The 22555-nt window shown below is 41.1% G+C and overlaps 1 protein-coding gene across 1 annotated transcript in view; it reads right to left on the bottom strand.

Annotated features, from left to right (window-relative positions):
- GUCY2F (guanylate cyclase 2F, retinal) overlaps positions 1–22555 on the bottom strand; it is a 133488-nt gene that overhangs the window by 13235 nt on the left and 97698 nt on the right. The window contains exons 11-14 of the mRNA XM_075539225.1: positions 14641–14789; positions 10324–10487; positions 9349–9541; positions 2406–2580 (exon numbers count right to left, since the gene is read on the bottom strand). Coding sequence (XP_075395340.1) covers positions 2406–2580; positions 9349–9541; positions 10324–10487; positions 14641–14789 — 681 coding nt within the window. The remainder of the gene's footprint in view (positions 1–2405; positions 2581–9348; positions 9542–10323; positions 10488–14640; positions 14790–22555) is intronic.

The raw sequence follows: 22555 nt of genomic DNA, 5'->3' as shown, positions 1-22555 counted from the left end.
GATACACAGGACTTTAATAATTGGTTGCACATTGGAGGTCAGGGTGAGGTAGGAATCAGTGAAAGAGGAATCAAGGATTCCTCTCAGGGTTCTATCTGGTGTAGCTGAATGTATGGTGGTATTAAGTACTGGAATCAAAAACACAATAGAAGAGGGAGTTTGCAGAGGAAGAAAATTTTCTTGTGGATGTACTGAGTCTGAGATATATGTAGAACATTCAGGTGAAACTGCCCGCAAGGAGGTTGATATTCAAGGCTGAAGCTTAAGTAAGAAGGTTATACTGAAACTGTAGAGTTTGAAGTTATCCTCATAGAAATGGTATGTGGCAGTTACATAATCTGGCATCAATTTGAGACTTACGAGTGAAGGGGTGGAGTTTATCCTACCAATCAGGTTGTAGCTTGATGAACTCATTTGGAGATGCTAAGGAGATAAGTAGCTCACTTGGAGGTGGGACACACTCACTCCCTGTGAGACATTTCTGACGACGAGCCATATGGAGCTATTCTAATGCAGCCAGAGCCCTGGGAGCTGTAGGAGCCACGTGGAGACCCTTCCCAGTGCTGAGATGGTCTACCGCCACTGGATCCACAAGACTTCCCGCCCACCAGCCTGTGATCTTCCTGCATTCGGCAATATTTTATGGTTGTGTGAGACTAAAGAGGAATTTATGGACTGGTATTGGACATATGGGTTAATATTGGACTGTGGACTTGATCTGGACTGGGCTGGGATGCTTTCTCAATATTCAATTGCTCTTGTATATAAAGGTCTTTATTATGCACATATGAGTGTCTATGAATGTGTTTCTCTAGTCAACCCATACTAACACATGGTAGTTAAACGATAAAGCAATTCGATCACTTGGGAGAAAGCGGTGGTGGAGGGAGGGAGGTACCAGTGGATCAAGGACAGACCTTGGGGAATACCAATATTTAAGCAACAGATGGAGACTTAAGGAATTCTCAAATAGTATTAGAAAACAAAAACCAGGTTGGAATGGGTTGAGAAATTGTCCAGACATGGGGACATACTAAAAACAAGGGAACTGCACCTCTGAGATTTTGCAGAAAATATGGACACAGCCACAATTAGGGAATAGGGAAAGCTGAATGTGATAGTTACAGTAGGTGTTTTTGTGCCAACATGGCACCCCTACAAAGATCTGGGTGGAGTTTAGCCTGTCAAAAATGTCACAGCTTGATGACCTCATTTGGAGGTGCTGTCGTGATAAATGACTTGCTGGAGGCGAGACGCCTTCTCTCTCTCTGCCTTTACCTTCCTATGATGAGCCACATGGATACCTGAAACAGCCCTGGAGATGCTTCCACCACCATTGGATTGACACAACACTGCACCCACCAGCCTGTGATCTTCCGGCACTCTGCATCATTGCTTGTGGCTGCATGAGTCTGAAGAGGGATTTGTGTACTATATCAGACTTAGGGACTTGATTGGGGCTGTACTGGGATTCTTTCTTGATATATAACTACTTCTTGATATAAAGCTCTTTCTTACACATATATGAGTGTCACTGGATTTGTTTCTCTAGTCAACCTGGCTCAATACACTTCAGAAACCAGTAAAGGAAGCATAGAAGTATTCAGAGATAGGGAGCACGCATCAAAACCAATCCAGGGAAGTTTTATGGATAATTGTCAAGAATGTTGAATGCCGCAGAGAGGTAAGTGTGGATGAGAATTTGGAATTGTACTGAGGATTAAAGCCAGGCTGCATTTAGAATAATCAGGGAGTGTATAGTGAAACAAAAGGGGCACACTGAGCTTGATCATTGAAGTTTGGTAAGAAAGGAATGAAACGTTTAGGAAGAAAGCGACCCTAGAAGAGTAAAGCACATAGAAGAGGAGTAAGGAGAGGGGGACAAAAGGAAGGAATAGGCCATACATCTGTGATATCAGGTGAGGTCTCTGTCAAGATAGCTGTGAATGTGTACAGCAAGATAGGAAGGAAACTAGAAAGAAAGATTTACTGAAGATTTTCAAGCAAGAGGAAATGAGGATAGGAGGTAAGATGCCCAGTAATTAGTATTCACATTCAATTTTATAAAGATTGAGTAATAAACCTACATGAATTATTCTAAATATAGTATGTACCTATAGACATTACTGCATAGTGAAACATGGAAACATTGGCTCTAATGAGGAATGTAAGTTGCGGGAGCTCAGAACCTAGAAGGAAGTTTGATGTCCACTAGGGTAAGGCAGGTGCTGAAAAGAGAAAACTTGGGCGGGCATAAAGGACTGCCTGGACTGCAGGCACAGGACTGGATTTCTGAATAATTCATCTGCCAATCATAATAGAAGAGAGCTACCCTTTCCCTCCCTTTTCTACTGTTCCCTGAGGCACCAGGTATGTCTTCTCTTGTTTTAGCTGATGGCTGTTACCTGAATGCAGGCCTATTCGAATTCGAACTGGCACTTCTGGCATGTGCCGCATCTTGAAGGTGCCCATGGAGCTCAGAATATCCAGGGACATGTTTGCAATTTCTGCTGCATGCCTACTACCATTCCTCTTTGGAAGGCCTGAGGCCACCATGTAGGCATCTCCAATGGTCTCCACCTGGGAATCAAGAGAAACAGGATTAGCAAAATAATCACAGGGCTTTAGGAACATGATGGAGCCTCTCATAAAACAGAGAGGTGTGTGCATTTATAAACCAGGCTGAATATTAGAACCATACTAAAAACAATGTCTAAGCCCTACACTGAGAAATCTGAGATAAATGTATATTTCCTCGACTTCTGGGTGATACCAGAGAAATAATCAGCCTCCAAGCAATACCTCTAGGAAGAGAAAAGGGGAAAGTTTCTGGAACAGTCCCTAGGTTGTCCCTGGGACATCTTAAAACCTCCCCCTAGAAAGCATTTATTCTGATGATTTGGGGTAAACAAGTTAGGGAAACCTTGGCAGATTATAAAGAAGGGAAAGGGAGAGAAGGCAAAATAGATTACTCCCTCAGGTTTCACTTGCTAATATGTTGGAACTTATTTCATAGGTTCATTAGGTATGAGAACTAAATCTTTAACTGCCAGGTACCTTTCTCCTTCTTCTGCCTCCACAGTAATGGCACTCAGCTGAATTTCAGGGGACAGTTAAATTTGTTGACTACTAGACATTTAAAAAGGGAAATATGTGCTCCTGATCTACACCACTAGACACTCATCTGTCATGTTGTCATATTGTGGTGACTTGGGTGTCTCTGTGATGCTGAAAATTATCCCACCAATATTTCAAATACCAGTGGGGGCACCCATGGTGGATAAGTTTCAATAGATCTTCCAGACTCAGGTAGACTGGAAAGGAGGATCTACCAGACTCAGGTAGACTAGAAAGGATATCTATTTATATTAAAAAAAAAATTTGACCAGTGAAAATCTTCTGAAAGCAGTAACACATTGTTAGCTATAGTGCTGGAAGATAAGCGTCTCAGGGTGAATGGCACTCAATATAGAACAAGGGAAGAACAGCTTCTTCAAAATAAACTTGACCTTAATTACGTGGATAGAGAAAACTTTTAGGATCTTAATTTGCTGATGTAGCATCACTCAAAATGAAAAAAAACTGTTGCTAACATCCATATATAAGCAGAATGTAGAACCTATGAAATATAAATCTAGGGAATTTGGAAGTCATAAAAATGAAATGGAATGCTTACAGTCAATATTCTAGGCATCAGTGAGCTGAGATGAACTGATATTGGCCCTTTTTTTTTCAGCACACCCCCCCCTCCTAAAAAGAAAATCATATGGTCTCCTTGCTAAAATGGACACATTGAAGCATTCATTGTCATAAAGAACATTTAAAATTCTATCCTGAAGTTCAAGGCTGTCAGTGATAGGATGATATCCATACTGCTACAATGAAAACAAGTTAATATAACTATTTTTCAAATTTATGCACCCTCCACTAATATCAAAAAATTGATGATTCTTACCTATTTCTGTAGTCTGAAATTGATCAACCCTTCAATCAGGATGTATTGATAGTTACTGGTGATTAGAATTAGAATTTGAAGGTTGGAAAGAAAAACAAAGGTTTGATATTTGAAAATATGGTCTCTACATTCTGTGATGCTCACCTTCCCAACACAATCACTGAAGACAAAATAGGTGTATAAGAAAATGTGGTGAAGAAAGCTGATGGTGCCCGGTTATCAAAAAAGATAGCATCTGGGGTCTTAAAGGCTTGAAGATAAACAAGCGGCCATCTAGCTGAGAAGCAACAAAGTCCACATGGAAGAAGCACACCAGCCTGTGTGATCATGAGGTATCGATGGGATCAGGTATCAGGCATCAAAGACCCAGAACAAAAAAATTATTGTGAATGAGGAGGAGTGCAGCGTGGAGACACAAAGCCCATCTGTAGGAAATTGGACATCCCCTTATGGAAAGGTCACAAGGATGAAACAAGCCAGTCAGGGTGCAGTATAGCACTGTTGAAACATACAACTTTCCTCTAGTTCTTTAATGTTTCCTCCCCACCACTATCATGACCCCAATTCTACCTTGTGATAAGGGTTGCATGAGCCCCCAATAAAATGGTTTTAAAGAAATTATGGCCTTTATGATAAAAAAAGACATTAGAGGAAACATGATATAATTTTGCAAGCCCCAAACTTATTCATTGCAAATATTTTTTCAACAGCACAAACACAACTATAACCTGTGCCTCACTACATGGAATACACAGGAATCAAATCAAGTATGTCTATGGAAAGGCACAACGGAGAAATTCAATATCATCTATCAGAATAGGACCAGGGATTGACTGCAGAACAGGCCATCAATTACTCATAAGCAAGTTCAAGCTGAAGCCAAAGAAAATTAAAGCAATTCACAAGAGCCTAACTACATGTCCCATCTGAATTTAGAAACCATCTCAAGAAGAATTTTGATGTACTAAGCACTAATGGTGGAGGAACTGGACTAATTGTGAGGTGACACCAAGGACACAATACATGAAGAAAGCAAAAGGTCATAAAACAGACAAGAAAGAATGAAATGAACAAAATGGATGTCATAAGAGACTCTGAAACTTTCTCTTGAACTTAGAGTAGCTAAAGTGAAGGGGGGAGCGAGATGAAGTAAAAAAGATAAAAATATGTCCCAGAGTAACTGAAGAAAATAAAGTATTATAATGAAATATGCAAAGGCCTGGAGTTAGAAAACACACCCAAGCTGACAAAAGGAAGAAGGGAAGAAAGAAGTCAAGCTTCCAATTGCAATGTGAAGGAATCTGTGAGCAAAATATTGAAGGCCACAGGAAAAACCAAAGGAATGGTTCTGCAATTGGCAGATGGCTGCAGACAAGTCCTCTCAGTAATACACGTTTCTTAGAGTGCCTTAAAACAATAGGTCCAATCACAACAGTAACTTCTGAGAGGACCTCCCCATCCAGTTATATTCAAGGCAGAAAGATTGATGCAGAAGGTTATGGCAATTGTTTGGGGGCAGAGGTGGGTTCCCAAGGAGTAGATTGTTCTGAGGGACCTCAGGATGATCAGAGGGGTTCAATAGGGAGATGTTTTAAGAAAATGGAAAACTATAACAGTGAGTAAAGGGCCAGGAAAGTTGTGACAATGAATTTTTCCCCCATCATGACAATGTACCTGCTCATTCTTTGAGGGTAACAAGAGCTGTCCTACAAGAATTTCACTGAGAGACTTACCCCATCCACCCAACAACCTTATTCTCGCCTCCGTTGTCTTCTTTTTGTTTCCCAAACTCAAAGAACATTTAATAGAAACATGGTTTCGATCACTTGAATACACCAACACTGCCATTTTGACATGGTATAAATAGAAGAGCACAGAATTTAGGGGGTACTGGGAGGAAGGATTGAGAGGCAGAAACACTGTCTGAAGTGTACAGACCTATATGAAGGATATGACAAGAAAAACTAGTCTCACATTGAATTTTTTCCTTAATAGAGGTTTCTATTATTTTGCGGTAATATTTTTTTACTTACCCTTGTATGTCAAAACATTTAATAACTGTCTGATGCATGACACATGCAAGCTATCACCAACTACCATGAACTCCAGCAACACCATCATCATTACCACCACCAACCCAAACTAGTATGTGTTGAAATCAACCTTAGAATTATGGCCGACCTTTGACTCATTTCTAAAGAGTGAAGTTTAATAAGTAGCAACAGGCTTCTCCCTCATCATGACTTTCTATATATCCAATAACAGTAATTTTATCCAGGGTTTTCCTTACTTAAATGCAATGAGAAAACATGCCTTCAAATAAGCCTGCACACAGAATGGTAATGGTTATAATAAAAAATACTATATGGAAAAGAAAACTCATTGCCAGACCAGCAGCAGCAGGGAGGTTAACACCTCAGCCCCAAGTACAAGGGGATGCCCAAAACAAAAAAGGGGGGGAGGAAAATGCTCCCCTGGGCGAAACTTTCATAGTACACACTTTTCCCGATAGAGAAGCAACTCCCTCTGAATTAGTGCACCCGGTGGCATCACCTGGGAAGGTTTTCTCGGGGCACAGTGAATGGTTTCGTGAAATCAGTTTTGCTTGAACCTCGTTTTTTGTGATGGCCAATTTAAGAAAACAGAGTGCAGCTGTGAAATTTTGTTTCCTGTTCAGTAAAAATGCTGCAAAAATTGTTGTTGTGTCTAACCCAGTTACAAGGACAGCGCTATGGGGAAAACGCAAGTGCATGAATGGCTTTCTCATTTCAAAAAAGGTGAAATGTCGATTGATAACAAACCTCTTTTTGGATGTCCATCAACTTCCCAAACGGACAAAAATGTTGACATGTAGTGCATTTGGAGTTCATTCCACCTGGTCAGAATGTTAATCAAGCATTGTATTCCGAGGTTCTGAAAAGATTTTTTAGGACCATAAAAAGACCTGATTTGTGGCACAAGAACAATGCACCTGCTCAAGCAGCCATCACAGTGTGCCAGTTTTGGACAAAAAACAGTATGCCTCTCTTGCCCCATACACCTTACTCACATGACCTCATTCAGTGTGACTTCTTTTTGTGCCCAAAAATGAAGAGGGACATTAAAGGACAGTGATTTGACTACGTAGAAGAGATGAATTAAAAAATGAGGGAGGTACTGTCAGCCATCCAAATGGATGAGTTTGGAAAGTGTTTCCAAGAATGGAATCGCAGATTTGACAAATGTATTCATTATTATCGAGAGTACTTTGAAGGTATTACATTGTTTTGTTAAAAAAAATTAAATCTCTAACTTTGAAAATAAAATTTGGTTTGGGAGGTGCCTTCTTGTACGTGGATGAGATTCAAAGAGTAGGATGCATGAAGACTGTGGTCTTGTGAGGGGACTGCTGTGGGGGATGGTGGGGTGCATAAGTCAACATAAAGAAAGGTCAGAAGTGACATGGAAGTTAAGTCTGGCTGAGATAGGGGTGGAAGGAGAACTGAAGCTAAAAATTAAAAAAACAGCTTCATAATTGTGCAGTAGCCTTCTCACTTCCATTGCAGATTTAGCAAGTGCCAGGGGAGGTGATTCTAATTTTACAGGTAAAGAAAATGAAAACACAAACAGGTTTAGTGACTCACTGTCATTCAATTTTTAATTTCTTTGCACTGTGTTGTTTTCACTAAATAGGACGGACAACTTAGATTCCATTTTTTTAGATTCATAGAGCGCTGTTTTGTCCTGGGAAGAACCCACAAGCTCTCAACTCCAGTCGTGAAATACCTAATGCCCTCACCCCTAAGAATCCCCAACTGCAGAGACTGATCAAACCAGTGGCTGTTTTACTGCCCACAGTAAATCATCTTTGAACTTAGTTTCAACTGAATTAGCTTTCAGTGATTTTTTAAAAAAATCTATTCAGATTGCTGGAGTTCAACAAGTTAAGACAGGTATTCTGAGTCCATGGATTTTTTTCCTCCATCATGGTTGCCCTCTGTACTTCTTGATTAGCTTGCAGCTCCTGCTGATTGACAGGTATGATGTCTATTTCTGAGCTCTATTTAAGTGACTTGCCTTAGCCCTAAGGCACTCTACCTGACCTGAAAGGGCCCTGTCTAATCTGAGATAAACACACTGCGCTGTGTGTGATTTCAGAGTTGGAACATTTCAGGCTACTGTGTAGGATCTAATGAATGGAGCTACTCATTCTCCTGTGCTACCTTGGTGCCTGGGACAGAGGAGCTGTCTAAAGTTTGGGATGCCTGGGGCATCTTGTTCCATCAATAAGACAACTATCCAAGTGCGGACAACATAGAAATATTCCTACACAACTATGAGATTTTTACTCATTTGCTGCTTACAGACAAAATACATAGAACATTTAGGGTAAGGAAGCATAGTACCTCAATGAGTGAATCGGTCATGTGTTCTCTACTCATCTTCTGCAAACATTGATAAGAAGGGTGGGGACTGACAGGTTAGAGGGGTGATGGCAAAGCATTTCCTGAGCCCTCAGATCAATAAGTGGGTATTTGTTTATTCTATAACAAGCCCAAAGAGCCTCAAGCTTAATAGCTACCTGGTGTAATGCCAAAGTTTTATCCTGTATAACAATGGTGCCCAAAGAATCAGATTAGATTTGAGTAACACATATTATATCTACACAGATTTGACCCAAAATAATTTTGTTGCAGTTACCAACTATGGGCAAAACACCAATACTTCCCTATTCCCTGCCTTGCCCAGTACACCACAGTTACACTATGCTTAGGGTACTTAAGCCACCAAAGTGCAACTCTCTTGGCCCAAATCCCTTTTCATTCCAGTTCTAGGAAAACACACAAAAGAAATCTGACAGATCACAATGATCTGCATATTGCCTCCTCCCTGGGGGATAGACAGCAGAGGAGTGGGTGGGGGAAGATGTCAGACAGTGTAGGATATGACAAAATAATAATCATTTGTGAACTGTCAGGGGTTCATGGGGGAGGGGGAAAGTGGGATGGAGGAAGAAAATGGGGAGCTAATATTAAGGGCTCAAGTAGAAAGCAAATGTTTTCAGGGTGATGATGGCAACAGGTGTGCAAATGTGCTTGACACAATGGATGGATGGATGTATAGTGATAAGAATTGTTCGACCCCCCAATAAAATGATTTAAAAAGAAATCTGACCATCCATTTCTTGCTGGGTTTGAGAGTTGTTCTTTTCTAAAGTGTGAAATGATATGCATTCTACCTGACCTTGATTACCAATGGCATACCAGTGAAAGCAGTGTACTGCTTAAATTTCAATTCCTAAATTTCAGCATTCTATCAAATTGAATGCTTTAATTTTGCAATACACACCGATAAGCCTTAGACTGCATAGAAAAACTTCACTCTGGGATATATTTCCCTGCCACTTGACTTGCCTTGTAGACATCGTGACTGCCAATGATCGCATCAAAGAGTGTGTACAGGTCATTCAGAAGATCCACCACCTCAATGGGCTCACTCATGGCTGAGATGGTGGTGAAACCCACAATGTCACTGAAGTACAAAGTGACCAAGTCAAAGCCCTCGGGCTCCACTGTGCATCCCCTTTTCAGTGATTCAGCAACAGATCTGAAAAGTAAACAGTTATTTATCCAAAGATACATGCATCTTTCCATGCCACACCTACTTGCTAGAAAATCATCCCACCCACCCACAAACCTCTGCCCAGGAAATGATAAGGCATAAAATGCGATGTAGATGGAAGCATTATTTGTTCATTTCACCTACAAATATATTTTGAGGGCCTACAATGTGTTAGGCACTGCCAGGCGCTGGAAGACAGCAGACACAAAAAAAGACATCATTCATGTCTTCATGGAGTTTTCCAGCTGAGTAAACTTCTATCTTCACCCCCTGGGGAATGTTCCCAGGTGGTTGCCTTTTCATGAAACAAGTTTTGCCAATTATCACCTAAAAGATCACATTATAACATGATAAGGTGCCCTGGAAATTTTGAAAATTATAGCAACAGGCGAGGTTTTCAACTAAGAGTGGTGGTGGGTGGGGGGGATCTTGGAAAAACAATCCTGCCACTTTCCTCTAAGAGCTCAAAGAACTGCTTTTTAAAAATTGGTCAACTCCCCAGCCAAGAAAGGAAGTGGCATGTAGGAAGACCAAGGCACCCATAACATAAATGGCCAGCAAGATCCACAGGCAGGAGAAAACTAGGAGGTGTGTTCTGCTCCTTTGTTTCCAATTCTCTTTGATTTGAAGGTGTGATTCAAACCTACTTGGGAGCAGAGAGGGTACCGGACATGGGGAGGGAGTAGTTAGTTGATGGATAATTTTCCCCTTTTTTCAATAGAACACACTGTTATAAGGATTCACACTCCTCAGGTGTTCACACATACAGTGGTAGCATCTGTGTGAGAAGCTTTTCCGTTTTCTGTTTTTCAATTTCCAGCTCCTCAGTTCGTTCCCGAATCAAATCTTCCAAGTTGCAAGAATATTGCTCCAGCATCCGAAGCATAGAATCTATGATATTAGTCTTCTTCCCTTTATTGAACATTTTAAACTAGAAGGAAAACAGAAAGAATTTAAAGAGCTTGCTTACTCTCCAAACTCAGGGATAATGGAGCAGGATCTCTTATCAAAAATCTTTTCTTCTACAATGACAGAGAAAGAGAAATGAACCCATCAATAAATAGGAAAAGTCACCATCTATCCTCACTGTCACCCTGGCGTGTTTGTGAGGCTCTTTGTCCATAAGTGGCTCTTCCCCTACTCTACTGGTTCTATTAAGATTCAGCAAAGGGGCTCGGGGATGGCTCCTTCAGATCTAAAAGTAACAAAAGAAAACAGGACAAGGATTGTTGGTTCATCTCTTAAGAAACTGGATTAATGATTTCTTGGGGGTGTGGCCAGGAAGAACTTTTTGGATGGAAATGGGGAGCTAATAACAATGAATACAAGAAACATGTAAAATGTGATGATTGTACAACGCATCTTAATATGACTGAACTGCTGGGTTTATATGTGACTTATATGCCAATAAAATTGTTTCAAAAGTGTGTCAGACTATCAAATCCTCATTATCTTCTATTATAGGCGCTACTGTTATTCCAGTTCTGGGACAGCAGGAAGTTTTCTTTCCTTTTATTAAAAAAGAGTATTTTTATCATGGTAAAATACATGCAGAAGTTTCCACTTGAGCCATTTTAAGCGCACAAGCCAATGTAATTAACTATCTTCACATTGCTGTGCAAAATCACTCTTCTCTATTTCCAAAGCTTTCCTACTACCCCAAACAGGAACTTGAGTCCTCTTAAGAAGTCATGCCCAATCCTCCCCACACACTCAGCTCCTGGTAACCACTAATCTACTTTGATTCTATGCATTTGCCTACTCTAAATATTTCATATGAATCAAATCAGGAAATATTTGTCCTTCTGTGTCTGACTTATTTCAGTTAGCATCATGTTTTCAAAGTTCATCCACATTGCAGCTGCAGTAAAACTCCATTTCACTTTATGGCTGAGTAATAGCTCATTGTGTATATATAGCATGTTTTGTTTACCCATTCATCTGTTGATGAGCATTTGGCTTATTTACTCTTTTTCTATTTTTCTATTGTGAATAATGCTGCAATTAAAATAAAGTATCTGTTTGCACCTCTGTATTTAATTTTCTTAGGTATATACCTGTCTAGGTTATCTAATGCTGCTATGCTGCTATAACAGAAATACTACAAAGTATTGGCTTTAACAGAAAAAAAGACGAGGCTTTCTACTACCATAAAGAGTTTGTTCTACACTGTCCTTTAGGGTCACTATGAGTCGGCATCGACTCAATGACAGTGAATGAGTACTGGCTTAAACAAACAAAAATCTGTCCTCTCACAGTATAGTAGGCTAGAAGTCAGAAATTAAGGACTTTGAGAGAAGATTTTGCTCTTGTCAGCTCTGGGGGAAGCTCCTCTCTTTCAACATCTATATGCTCATAATTCCTTGTAGAGCTCCATGTGCCTGAGCAATTCCAAAGAATACACTCCCCTCCCGGTTCTTCACACTCCCCCTTCCTGGTTCTTTTTATTGACAGTATGAGGTCCCTGTTTCTCCGTTCACTTCTCTTTCCTTTTATATCTTGCTAAATGAAAGGTGATGCATACCATACCCCAAGGGTACTCCTCCTATATTGGATCAGGGATAATAATAAAGATATTGCATCCCAAACTATTCCTTTACAACTCATCGTATCTGGTTGCATCATCTGGGGGTGACTGCATCAAAATATAACTGCCAGGTTATATCATTAGATATCTACCAAGCAATGGAGAACCACCGAGAATTGCTTTTTCAGGGGGCACAGTTCAAACCATGACAGTACCCTAGAAGTGGAATTGTTGGATCATGTGGTAATCCATATGGTCATATGGCACAGGAATGGGCAATGTTTCATTCTGTTGTATATGGGGACTTACACCTAAACAACAACAAAAATGGCCATCTCGTGTTCATATTTCACTTAAAAAAAAGAGAACTGCCAAACTATTTTGCACCGTGACTGTACCATTTTACACTTTCATCACCAACATATGAGAGTTCCAGTTTTTCCACATCTTCACCAACACTTATTATTTTCCATATTCTGATAAGATGCATTTTAGTACATATAAACTGGCATTTCATGGTGATTTTGTGGGAGGTCTCTTGACCCCTTAAATAGGGCACAATATGTATGTTAAGATTTATCTTGTTTCTTACTATGGAGTTCTAGAAATACATAATGATGTTCCCAAGCACCTCCCCTTCAGATCAGTCAGAGTCATTGGGACATCCAACTGACCTTGCTTGCCCTTTCTGCCTACTAATCCCATAGAGGTGACTGTCGTGCCACAACTTTTCACTTAGTCCTTCTGAGACCCCATACCTCTACAGAGACAAGGTAGCTTGGGTTGGAATCATTGCCCCTTCTTGCTGCATCTTTGTGTTGACTACAATAACAGATTGATGGTTTTACTTGGCAGATACTTAGAGCTCTGTTGCCAATGAAACAAACCTCTTTGATAAACTATGACACACATGCTCTACTTAGCATACTATGTACCAAAGCCAACACTTAAAGCTTCCCTTTTGAGCCTGGTTCATATCTACAAGTATACTGAGGCCCTTGGGTCAATTGGAAAAGCAGTTCAGATGCTTTGGACTCCCTCTGTTTCCTAATCCAGAGAAGTCCCCTCTCCCCATCTTCCCATTCAAGTGTAATAAACTACTGGAAGTTGAGAGACTGCCTTGTTCAGACAATCTAAACTTTCACTGAAGCATTTTAGTCAGAGCAGCCCTAGCGATGTATTGTTTGAAAGTCACATGAGGCGCACTCCTAGCTATCACAGGCTTCTCTGCAACCTTCTGAAATAACATCTCTAGCATCAACACAAGGGCAAATGCTTTTTTCTCCTGCCTCGTGGTAAGTTTTTAGAAATTTGACCTTCATGGTCCTTTGCCCTTTCCATAGTATTGAACACCTGTTTGAGTGTCCTCAAGCATCTCAGCCAGGCTAATGGAGACATTGTTAGCTGGGGACATGGATGACTTAATGTGCAGGGCCCCTCAGGCTTTCAATCTAACTCTTTCTCTTTTCCGCCTCAGATACCTGCCACTCATAAAGCATCTCAGTGCTGTACTCTAGCCAGGTTCAAAAGCCTCTTCACCTGAGCTGACACAACATTCACAGAGTGCACACTCAGATAATATTCTATGATTTCAAGAAGGGCCCCAACTGCATGCTTTGATGTATGAACCACACTCAAGCTTCCTCGGTAGAGATGACTCTGCCTTTCCTCCATTCCACCTTCTAATCTTCACTTCTAGGGAAAGAATCAACCTTTTTAGAAATTCAGTATCTTCTCAGTTTTCATGCACCCTCTTGTCTCATCTAGTTCTCTAGGAAAGGATGCTATAGAACATACTGACAAGACCATATTGACACTTGCCTCCATCATAACTTCACTTTCAAATACCCTATAATTTCCCTGTCCCTCCAAAAGCATCCTTGTCCCTGTCCCATCAAACATGCTGTATTCACAAGAGATTCGTGAGATCACCAAAGCAAAGATAAACACGTGAAGGTCCGTGTCTACTCTGTGAGGACCATCCTTGAACAATCTCAATGTCACTGCCTTAACAATTCCCAGAAGGTCAGTACAGTCTTAGGTTGGTAAGGTGAAACTGTGAATGTTCTGGGACATAGGTCCAAATGCAAAAGAACACTAAAACCAACCCTTGGGATCTAGGAGGATGTGTTGGTGATGCTCTAGCATATAGAAGAACCTCATGCTCCTTTAAAAAGAATCAGTTGCTCTCAAGTTTATTCCATCTCATGGAAACCTCATGTGCATCGGAGTAGAAGCATGCTTGATAGAGAATCTGATGGTTGAGTTTTGGAAGTAGATCACTAGGCCTTTTTCCTGAAGTGTCTCTGGGTAGATTTGAACACCCAGATTTTCTATTACTAGCTGAGCACTTAATTATTTGCACCACCCAGGGACTCTAAAATTAAACAATCTTGCATAATTCACCAGCTACCAGTTGCCTTAACATTGATCCCCAAGTGTGTGTTTTGGCTTTGCACCAGATGGCTTCCATAATATGAGAACCCAAGGGGTCAGCCTTGGGTAGATTTATTTTAGGATTCCTTCTAGTATATGATAAGATTCAAAACATCCTTACCTGGTTAAATATTTCATCAAAAGTTGGCCGTTGGTCTGCAGCCTCAGCCCAGCACTGCTTCATCAACTGGAGACACTCTGGAGGGGCAAACTCAGGCGGAACCACTGGTCTGCATACAGGAGTAGGCTTCTTAAGTCTATTTACGATTTCTGTCCAGTTGCAGGAGGAAAAAGGTTGGCAAATCATAGAGAAAGCAACACAATTTGGCAACAACAATTGCGTTTTAGCAAAGAAAGTCATTTGTCAGGAGAAAACACAGAATGGCTATGTTGTTGTGTGGATTCTAATTCACAGTGACCATCTGTATGTCACAGGCAAACTGTGATACATAGACTTTTCAATGTCTGGGTTTGTTTGTTTGTTTTAAGTAGATTATCAGGGTTTTCTTCCAAGGACCTCCAACTTCTCAGTTAATAACCTAGTGCGTTAACCATTCTCATCACCTAGGGACTCCTGCTTTCCTATTAGGTGGCTTGAATACAAAATGTGTCTGAGAAAAGCTTGCATCAATCAATTTGGAGCGAGAGTGAGAAATTAATGACTTAGACTATCGGTATTATTTAGGCATAGTTTATTCTGCTGGGTTTTAGATGTAGCCTATGTGATGTCATTTCTAATGCTACACCTTTAAAGAACAGGCTTCCTCTCCCCACAATAGGGCCACTTAATCCTCCATGCAGACCCAGTGTCAGAACAAGTTTAGGTTTGGGGTCCTCAGAAACTTTGCATGCATTACAGTATTTCATTCTCATTACACAGAAGGGAGGTACAGTTGTGTACAATTTACAAAGGAGCTACTGAGAGATTCAGTAATTGACTTGAAGTCAAATAGGTAATGACAGTTAGAATTTGAAACCAGGAAGCCTCAGTCTCAAACAACTGGCAACGTACTGGTGACTCAGCCTTGTTTGCTAAAAGTTAAGAAGATTTGAAACATTTGTTGTTGAAAATCAAAAACCTCAGCCTTTAATATGAATTGTGACTCAACATAAAGGAAACAAAAATTCTTACAGCTGGTCCAATAGACATCATGATAAAAGGAGAATACATGGAAATTGTCTCAGATTTCATTTTACTTGGATCCACAAAAATGGTCGTGCAAGAAGCAATCAAGAAATCAAACAACATATTACAGTGGGCAAATTTGATACACAAAAACTCTTTCAAGTGTCATAAAAGAAAGATGTTACTGAGATGAACCTGAGTGAAGCCATGCTAGCTGCCTCATATGCATGTCAAAGGTGAACAATGAATAAAGAAGATGGCAAAATAATTGATATTTAAATTATGGGGTTAGCAAAGAATATCGAAACCACTATGTACTGCTAGAACAACAAACAAATAAGTACAACAAACATGGAGTAAGTACAGCCAGAAAGCTCCTTGGAGGCAAGGATAGCAAGACTTCATGTCACATACGTGGGATATGTTATCAAAAGGAACCAATCCCTGAAGAAAGGGGACATGCTTGGATCAGCAAAAAAAGATCTTCGAAAAGATAAATTGACACCGTGGCTATAACAACAGGCTATGTTTGAACATAGCAACAATTATGAAAATGATATCTTACTGGATTGTGTTTTGCTCTGTTAAGCATAAGGTTGCTGCACATCAGAACCAACTTTACTGCACCTAACAACAATAAGATTCAATCTATTGAATTTCCAAATGTTTCATAACTCAACTGAGAAGTCCTAACCCCCATGTTTATGTTCAATAGCCATAAACTCCCTATTGATGTTCAATAGCCATTAATTCCCAAAGGTCTCTCTAAAAAACAAAACAAACAAAAACATCTCACTGACATCGAGTTGATTCTGACTCAGCAACGTTATCGGACAGGGGCAGAACTACTGACCATGCAGAAACGAGTAACCACTACACCACTACACCACCAGGGTTCCAACAACTGATCTAGATAAACCTGTTTACAAAGTAGAAAATTCCCAGGTGGTAGAAGAAGTCATCTCCCTTACTATGCATCACTAAAAAGCACGGATGATCACATGAAATACATTGTTTTGTGGTGAAAATTGGAGGAAATTATGCTAAGCGAAGTCACCCAATCAAAAAAGGACAAGTATAACATGAGTCCCCTGAGGTAAGAACAATCAGCACAGTAGGTATGGAAGAACAGCCACTTATTGGACAATATACAGGTTGAGGTACAGGCAGTCGGTGGGGATCATACCAAACCCAAGGAGGTTCGTGTTAATCCAACAACACAAAGAAGGGGAAAGGGGGGAAGGAGAAGAAAAAAGTGGGGGCTGAGAGTGAGATGGTGGCATGTGGGGAGCAGGGCACAAACCCACCCAGGGGGAGAGTATTGGTTATATCTTCACAGAATTGGGAGTGTGCATATAGACTCCACCACGGTGCACCAAACCATGAGGGCAACATAACTACATGGAGGAATGCATGAAAAGATTGGGCTACAGGGCTGGCTCCAATGAGAGCCAAACTGACCCCTGCCCTAGAAATATGTGTGACAGAGAACAACATTAAGCCTGCAGGTTAGGGAAAGGTGTCGATATGTCACACCCATACGGAAGCAAACCAAGAAGGAAAAAGAGAAGGGGACAGTTGGTCTAGACCCCATATTGGCACACCAAGCCCAGAGGACAACGTCCCTGCACGGAGCTGCTAAGGTACAGAGAGAATTGTAGGGCCGGCAATAGCTCATGACATGTTGTCCCCTTACTGCAACAGAGGACAATGCTGGGGACACACGATGGGGAGGTGGTGCATGCTGAACGTCCCCACAGCAGGACAAACCAAGAAGGGAACATAACAAATCAGCAACGGGAGCAAAGTCAAGCCATGAAGCCCCTAAAGGGCCCCAAAATAGGCTTCAGGCTAGGAGGGGAAGCTCCTGGAATTCCCCCAGGACCAGTGGGAGATAGTCATAAAGATCAGTGGACAGATTTGGAATTATGTATCTTTTTTCTCTTTTCAATATTTTGTGGGTTTTTTGTTTGGTCTATGTCATTGTTGCTTTGCCTATAATGTCTTAAAAATGTCAGGCATGGGAAGCAAGCTGGAGGAGAAAACAACGGGACCAATGGTCCCGGTGGGGCTTGGGGGAGAAGGTGGCAAGGGAAAAATGCCATGATCAAACAATGTCATAGACAGGGGAACAACTAGGGAATTAAAATCAACAACAAGGAAGAAGTAGATATCCTGGGGGTGTTGGAGCAACAGCAATCTACCTGAGAGGAAGTACTGAGAGGCAGAAGTAGTAGGAGCTTATTGGTAGGGCAGAAGGAAGGTAAAAGGAAACAAATGAATGATCTAGGAAGCAAAGCTATAGATAGAGGTATAAGCATAGGTGTGTACATATGTAACTACATTAATCCATAAAAATAGAGGTATTGTCCTATGCACATATATTTATATGGCAATACACTTAGGTAGTGGATGGACTTTGGGCCTCTGCTCTTACCTTCCCTCAATACAAGAACACTTTGTTCTAACAAACTGGCATTCTGTGATGCTCACCCTCCTGGAAAAATCGCTGAAGACAAAATGGGTCATAAGCAAATGTGGTGAAAAGGCAGATGGTGCCCAGCTATGGGGTCTTAAAGGCTTTCTGTTAAACAAGTGGCCAACCAGCAGAGAAGCAACAAGCCCACTTGGAGGACGCTGACAAGCCCGTGTGATCATGTGGTGTCATCAGGACTTGGAAACAGGCATCAGAAGACCCATAACACACAAAACCATCTTTTTGAGAAGAGTGGGCTCAGAGAAGAAACCCAAGACCCATCTAAAATAGTTTATTGTGCCAACCTGGCCTATAAACACAAGTGGGGTTAATTGAAGGGCGGAGAGATAAGTGGCTCAGTGAGCCTCGCCTTTCTAGTTCTCCGGTCTCTTGTTTTGTGATAGTCAGACCAGGTTGCAGCTGCCTTAGCCAGTTCACTGTTTCAGTTGGCAAGGCTCACTTCCTGCAAGACATCCCCAAGGAGAAGCCTCATGGACCTATGCTGATGCAGCCCTGGGTGCTGGAACAGCCGCGTGGAGACCCCTGCCAGCGCTGAGATGCTTACACTTTCACTGATTCTGCTTTCCTCCTGCAGCTGGCGTCATAGTGTGTGTTTTGTGAGATGGAGGAGGACTTTGTGGATTGGTGTCGGAGATATGGGTTAATGTTAGACTTGCGGGCTTAGGCAGCACTGAGTTGGGATGCTTTCTTGATGTGCACTTAACCTTTATATAAAACTCTCTCGTATACATATGAGTTTCTGTGGATTTGTTTCTCTAAAGTACCCAGACTAATACACCATCTGTAGACAATGAAACATCCCCCCACAGAGGGGTCACGGGGAAGAGATGAGGCAACCAGAGCATAGTAAAGCACCAATGAAACACACAGTATTCCTCTGGTTCCTTGAGGCTTCTTCATCCCCCACTATCATGACCCCAGCCTTGCCTTTCACTGCATGTACACAGGGACGTATAAAAGATAAGAGCTCACGACACACAGAATCTAGGAACAGGAATGGGAGTAGCGATACCAGAAAGGTAGGGAGAATGGGGGAAGGAAGGAGGAATTGATCGCAATGATGACACATAACCACAGACACCCCTCCAGGGGGAAGAAGGACAGAAACCATGGGGGAAGGGAGATAACGGTCAGTGCAAGATATGAAAATAGCAATAATTTACAATCTATCAAGGGGTCATGACGGGAGTAGAGGGGAGGAAAAAAGAGGAGCTGAGACCAAGGTCTCAATAGAAAGTAAATTTCTAGAAAAGAATGATGGCAACATATGTACAAATATACCTGATATTATTGATGTATGGATTATAATAAGAGTTGTAAGAACCCCCAATAAAATGATCTTTTAATTAAAAAAATAAGTGATCTCCTTGCTTCCAGCCTGACCTTCTCAAAACCATTCCTAAATTACCTATTTGACCATATTACTTTCTTACTTGAAATCGTTCCATGATTCTCCATTGTTCATAAGTTAAAATTTGAGCCTTTGAACAGGGCCCCAGATTATGTCTCCAAGGTTGTCTTTCATCACTGATGTCATTCCTCCTACCTCTAACTCTAACCTTGCTTGCCCTACCAGGTGCCATCCTCACCCCTGCATTGACTGTAATACTCCAGCACTGCTGCTTTATGCCATGGTCAGTGCCTCCATTTATCCAAGAAAGAATTTCATCTACTATCTTTCATGTTTTGCAGGATCCTCAGTGCATAGTGGATTCCGCATCGCGCTGCTGAACAAGAGGTTAGCGGGGCTCCATTGAGAGAGATGAAGATTTCTACTCCAGTAAAAAGTTAGTCTCCAAAGCTTACAGGGACAATTCTACCTCGTCCTATAGGGTCACTATAAGTCAGCATTGACTTGATGGCAGCGAGATTGTTTGTTTGTTTGTTTGTTTGTTTGTTTGTTTGTTTGTGTTATCCTTGATATCTTAGCTCCTTGGAACATCATCTCGTCTTCCCCTACAATCCAAGTTTTCCTGTGTCAGTAATGGTTTCTAAATCACAGCACCCTGCCCACAGGTGCAAGGGATTCCATAGGAATGACTATCTTGGTGTGCAATTGTCCCATCCCCTCTCAGCCAAGAGTCTTTGTCCCTTTCTTTGAACACCACTGCCTTGAATGACCTCTCAGAGTCACCATGCTTTGTGCCTGTGAGGACCTCACAGTCCGTTCAAAGAGGTAAATAATGACCAACAATGAGATAAGTGCTCTAGCAAAGATACATGCTCACGTGAGTACAGGGGACAGAAACAGTCCGAGAAGGCTTCTGAGGGACAGTGACATGAGTTAGATGCATCAAGATGCTGAGAAGCCAAGGGAATTCCAGGCCTGGTGTGAAGGCACAGACGTTTGAAAATTCAAAGTGCTTCGAGGTACAGCCATGCCAGGGTTTAGATGGAGCATATGGAGTGCTAGAATTTATACCTAGAGAAGTAGTTAGGGTCTCGATGTGATGGAGAGTAGATGTTGGAGAGAGAAGTGAAATGGTATGTTGTTTTTAGGTGCCACTGAGTCAGTTCCCATGCTTTGTGAGCCTACCTTCATACAACAAAGCAAAACAGTGCCCAGTCCTGCACCATCCTTACAACGCTTTTTATGTTTTAGTTCATTGTTGCAGCCACTGTGCCCATCCATCCTGCCGAGGCTCTTCGTCTTTTTCACTGCCCCTCTACTTTACCAAGCATGACGATCTTCTCTAAGGACTGGTCTCCCCTGATAACATGTCCAAAGTATATGAGATGAAGTCTTGCCATCCTTCCCTCTAAGGGGCATCTTGTTGTACTTCCAAGACAGATTTGTTCGTTCTTTTAGTGCTCCATGGTACTTTCACTATTCTTCTCCAGAACCACAATTCAAATGCATTGATTCTTCTTCGGTCTTCCTTATTCAATATTCACTTTTCATATGCATGAAACCACTGAAAATACCATGGCCTGGGCAGGTACACCTTTACTCTTCAAAGTAACATCTTTGCTTTTTAAAACTCTAAAGAAGTCTTGTGCAGATTTTCCCAATGCAATGAGTCCTTTGGAGATAAAAGGAAGATAAAATCTTTAACAACTTCAATCTTTTATCTGTTCATCATAATGTTACCTATTGGTACAATTGTGAGAATTTAGGCGTTCTTTACACTGAGTTGTAATTTATACTGAAGGCTATGATCCTTGAGCTACATCAGTAAGTGCCTCAAGTCCCCCTCACTTTCAGTAAACAAGTATATATCATCTGCATACCCCAGATTGTTAATAAGCTGATGCTGCATTCTTCTACATATAATCTACCTTCTGTAATTATTTGCTCAGCATACAGACTGAATAAATATGGTGGAAGGATATAACCCTCACACACATTTTTCATGATTTTAAACCATTCATTATACCCCTTTTCTGTTTGCACAATTGCTTCTTGATCCATGTACAGTTTCTGTATGAGCACAATGAAGTGTTCAGGAATTCCCATTTTTCTCAAGGCTATCCATTGCTTTTTTGATGATCCACACAGTTGATTTGCATAGTCAATAAAACACAAGTAAGTATCTTTCTGATATTGTCTGCTTTGAGTCAAGATCCATCTGACATCAGCAATGATATCCCTTATTCCACTTCCTCCTCTGAATCCATAGTGAACCTCGGGCAACTCCCTGTCAATGTACTGCTATAACCGTTGCTGGATAATCCTGAACAAAATTTTACTTGCATCAGTGATATTGCTCTATAATTTGAGCATTCTGTGGTGTCACCTTTCTTTGGAATGGGTACAAATATGGTTCTCTTCCTGTAAGTTGACCCAGCAGCTGTTTTCCAAATTTGTTGCATAGATGAGTGAGTACTTCCAGTTCATCAGCTTGTGGAAATATTTCAATTGGTATTTCATCAACTCCTGGAGCCTTGTCTTCAGCAAAAATGCTTTCAGTGTAGATTGAACGTCTTCCTTCAGTACCATTGGTTCTTGTTCATATGCTACCTCTTGAAATGATGGAATGTCAACTGGTTCTTTTTGATACAATTACTTGCATATTCCTATCATCTTCTGCTGTTTCCTGCATCATGCAATATTTTTCTCAAAGAATTTTTAAATACTGCAACCCAAGGCTTGAATTTTTTCTTAAATTCCTTCAGTTTAAGTATGGTGTTGGTGATAGAAACAAAGCTGGAGATCACATGATAGAATTGTGCAAGACCAATAACTTGTTCATAGCAAACATCTTTTGTCCCCACCACAAACACAACACGTTGAATTCCTCAGATAGAATACAAAAAAATAAAATAAAATTGACTACATCTCTGGGAATAAACGATGGAGAAGCTCAAGATCAGCAGCTGGTGATGACTGCGGAGTAGACCAACAAATGCTCATATGTAAGTTCAGGGTGAAGCTGAAGAAAACAAGTCCATGGGAGCCAAAATATGAGGATA

Source organism: Tenrec ecaudatus, chromosome X (genome assembly GCF_050624435.1).
Source record: "Tenrec ecaudatus isolate mTenEca1 chromosome X, mTenEca1.hap1, whole genome shotgun sequence".
Taxonomy (NCBI): Eukaryota; Metazoa; Chordata; class Mammalia; order Afrosoricida; family Tenrecidae; genus Tenrec; species Tenrec ecaudatus.
The sequence above is the reverse complement of the archived record's forward strand: the minus strand, read 5'-3'. Positions and strand labels throughout refer to the sequence as shown.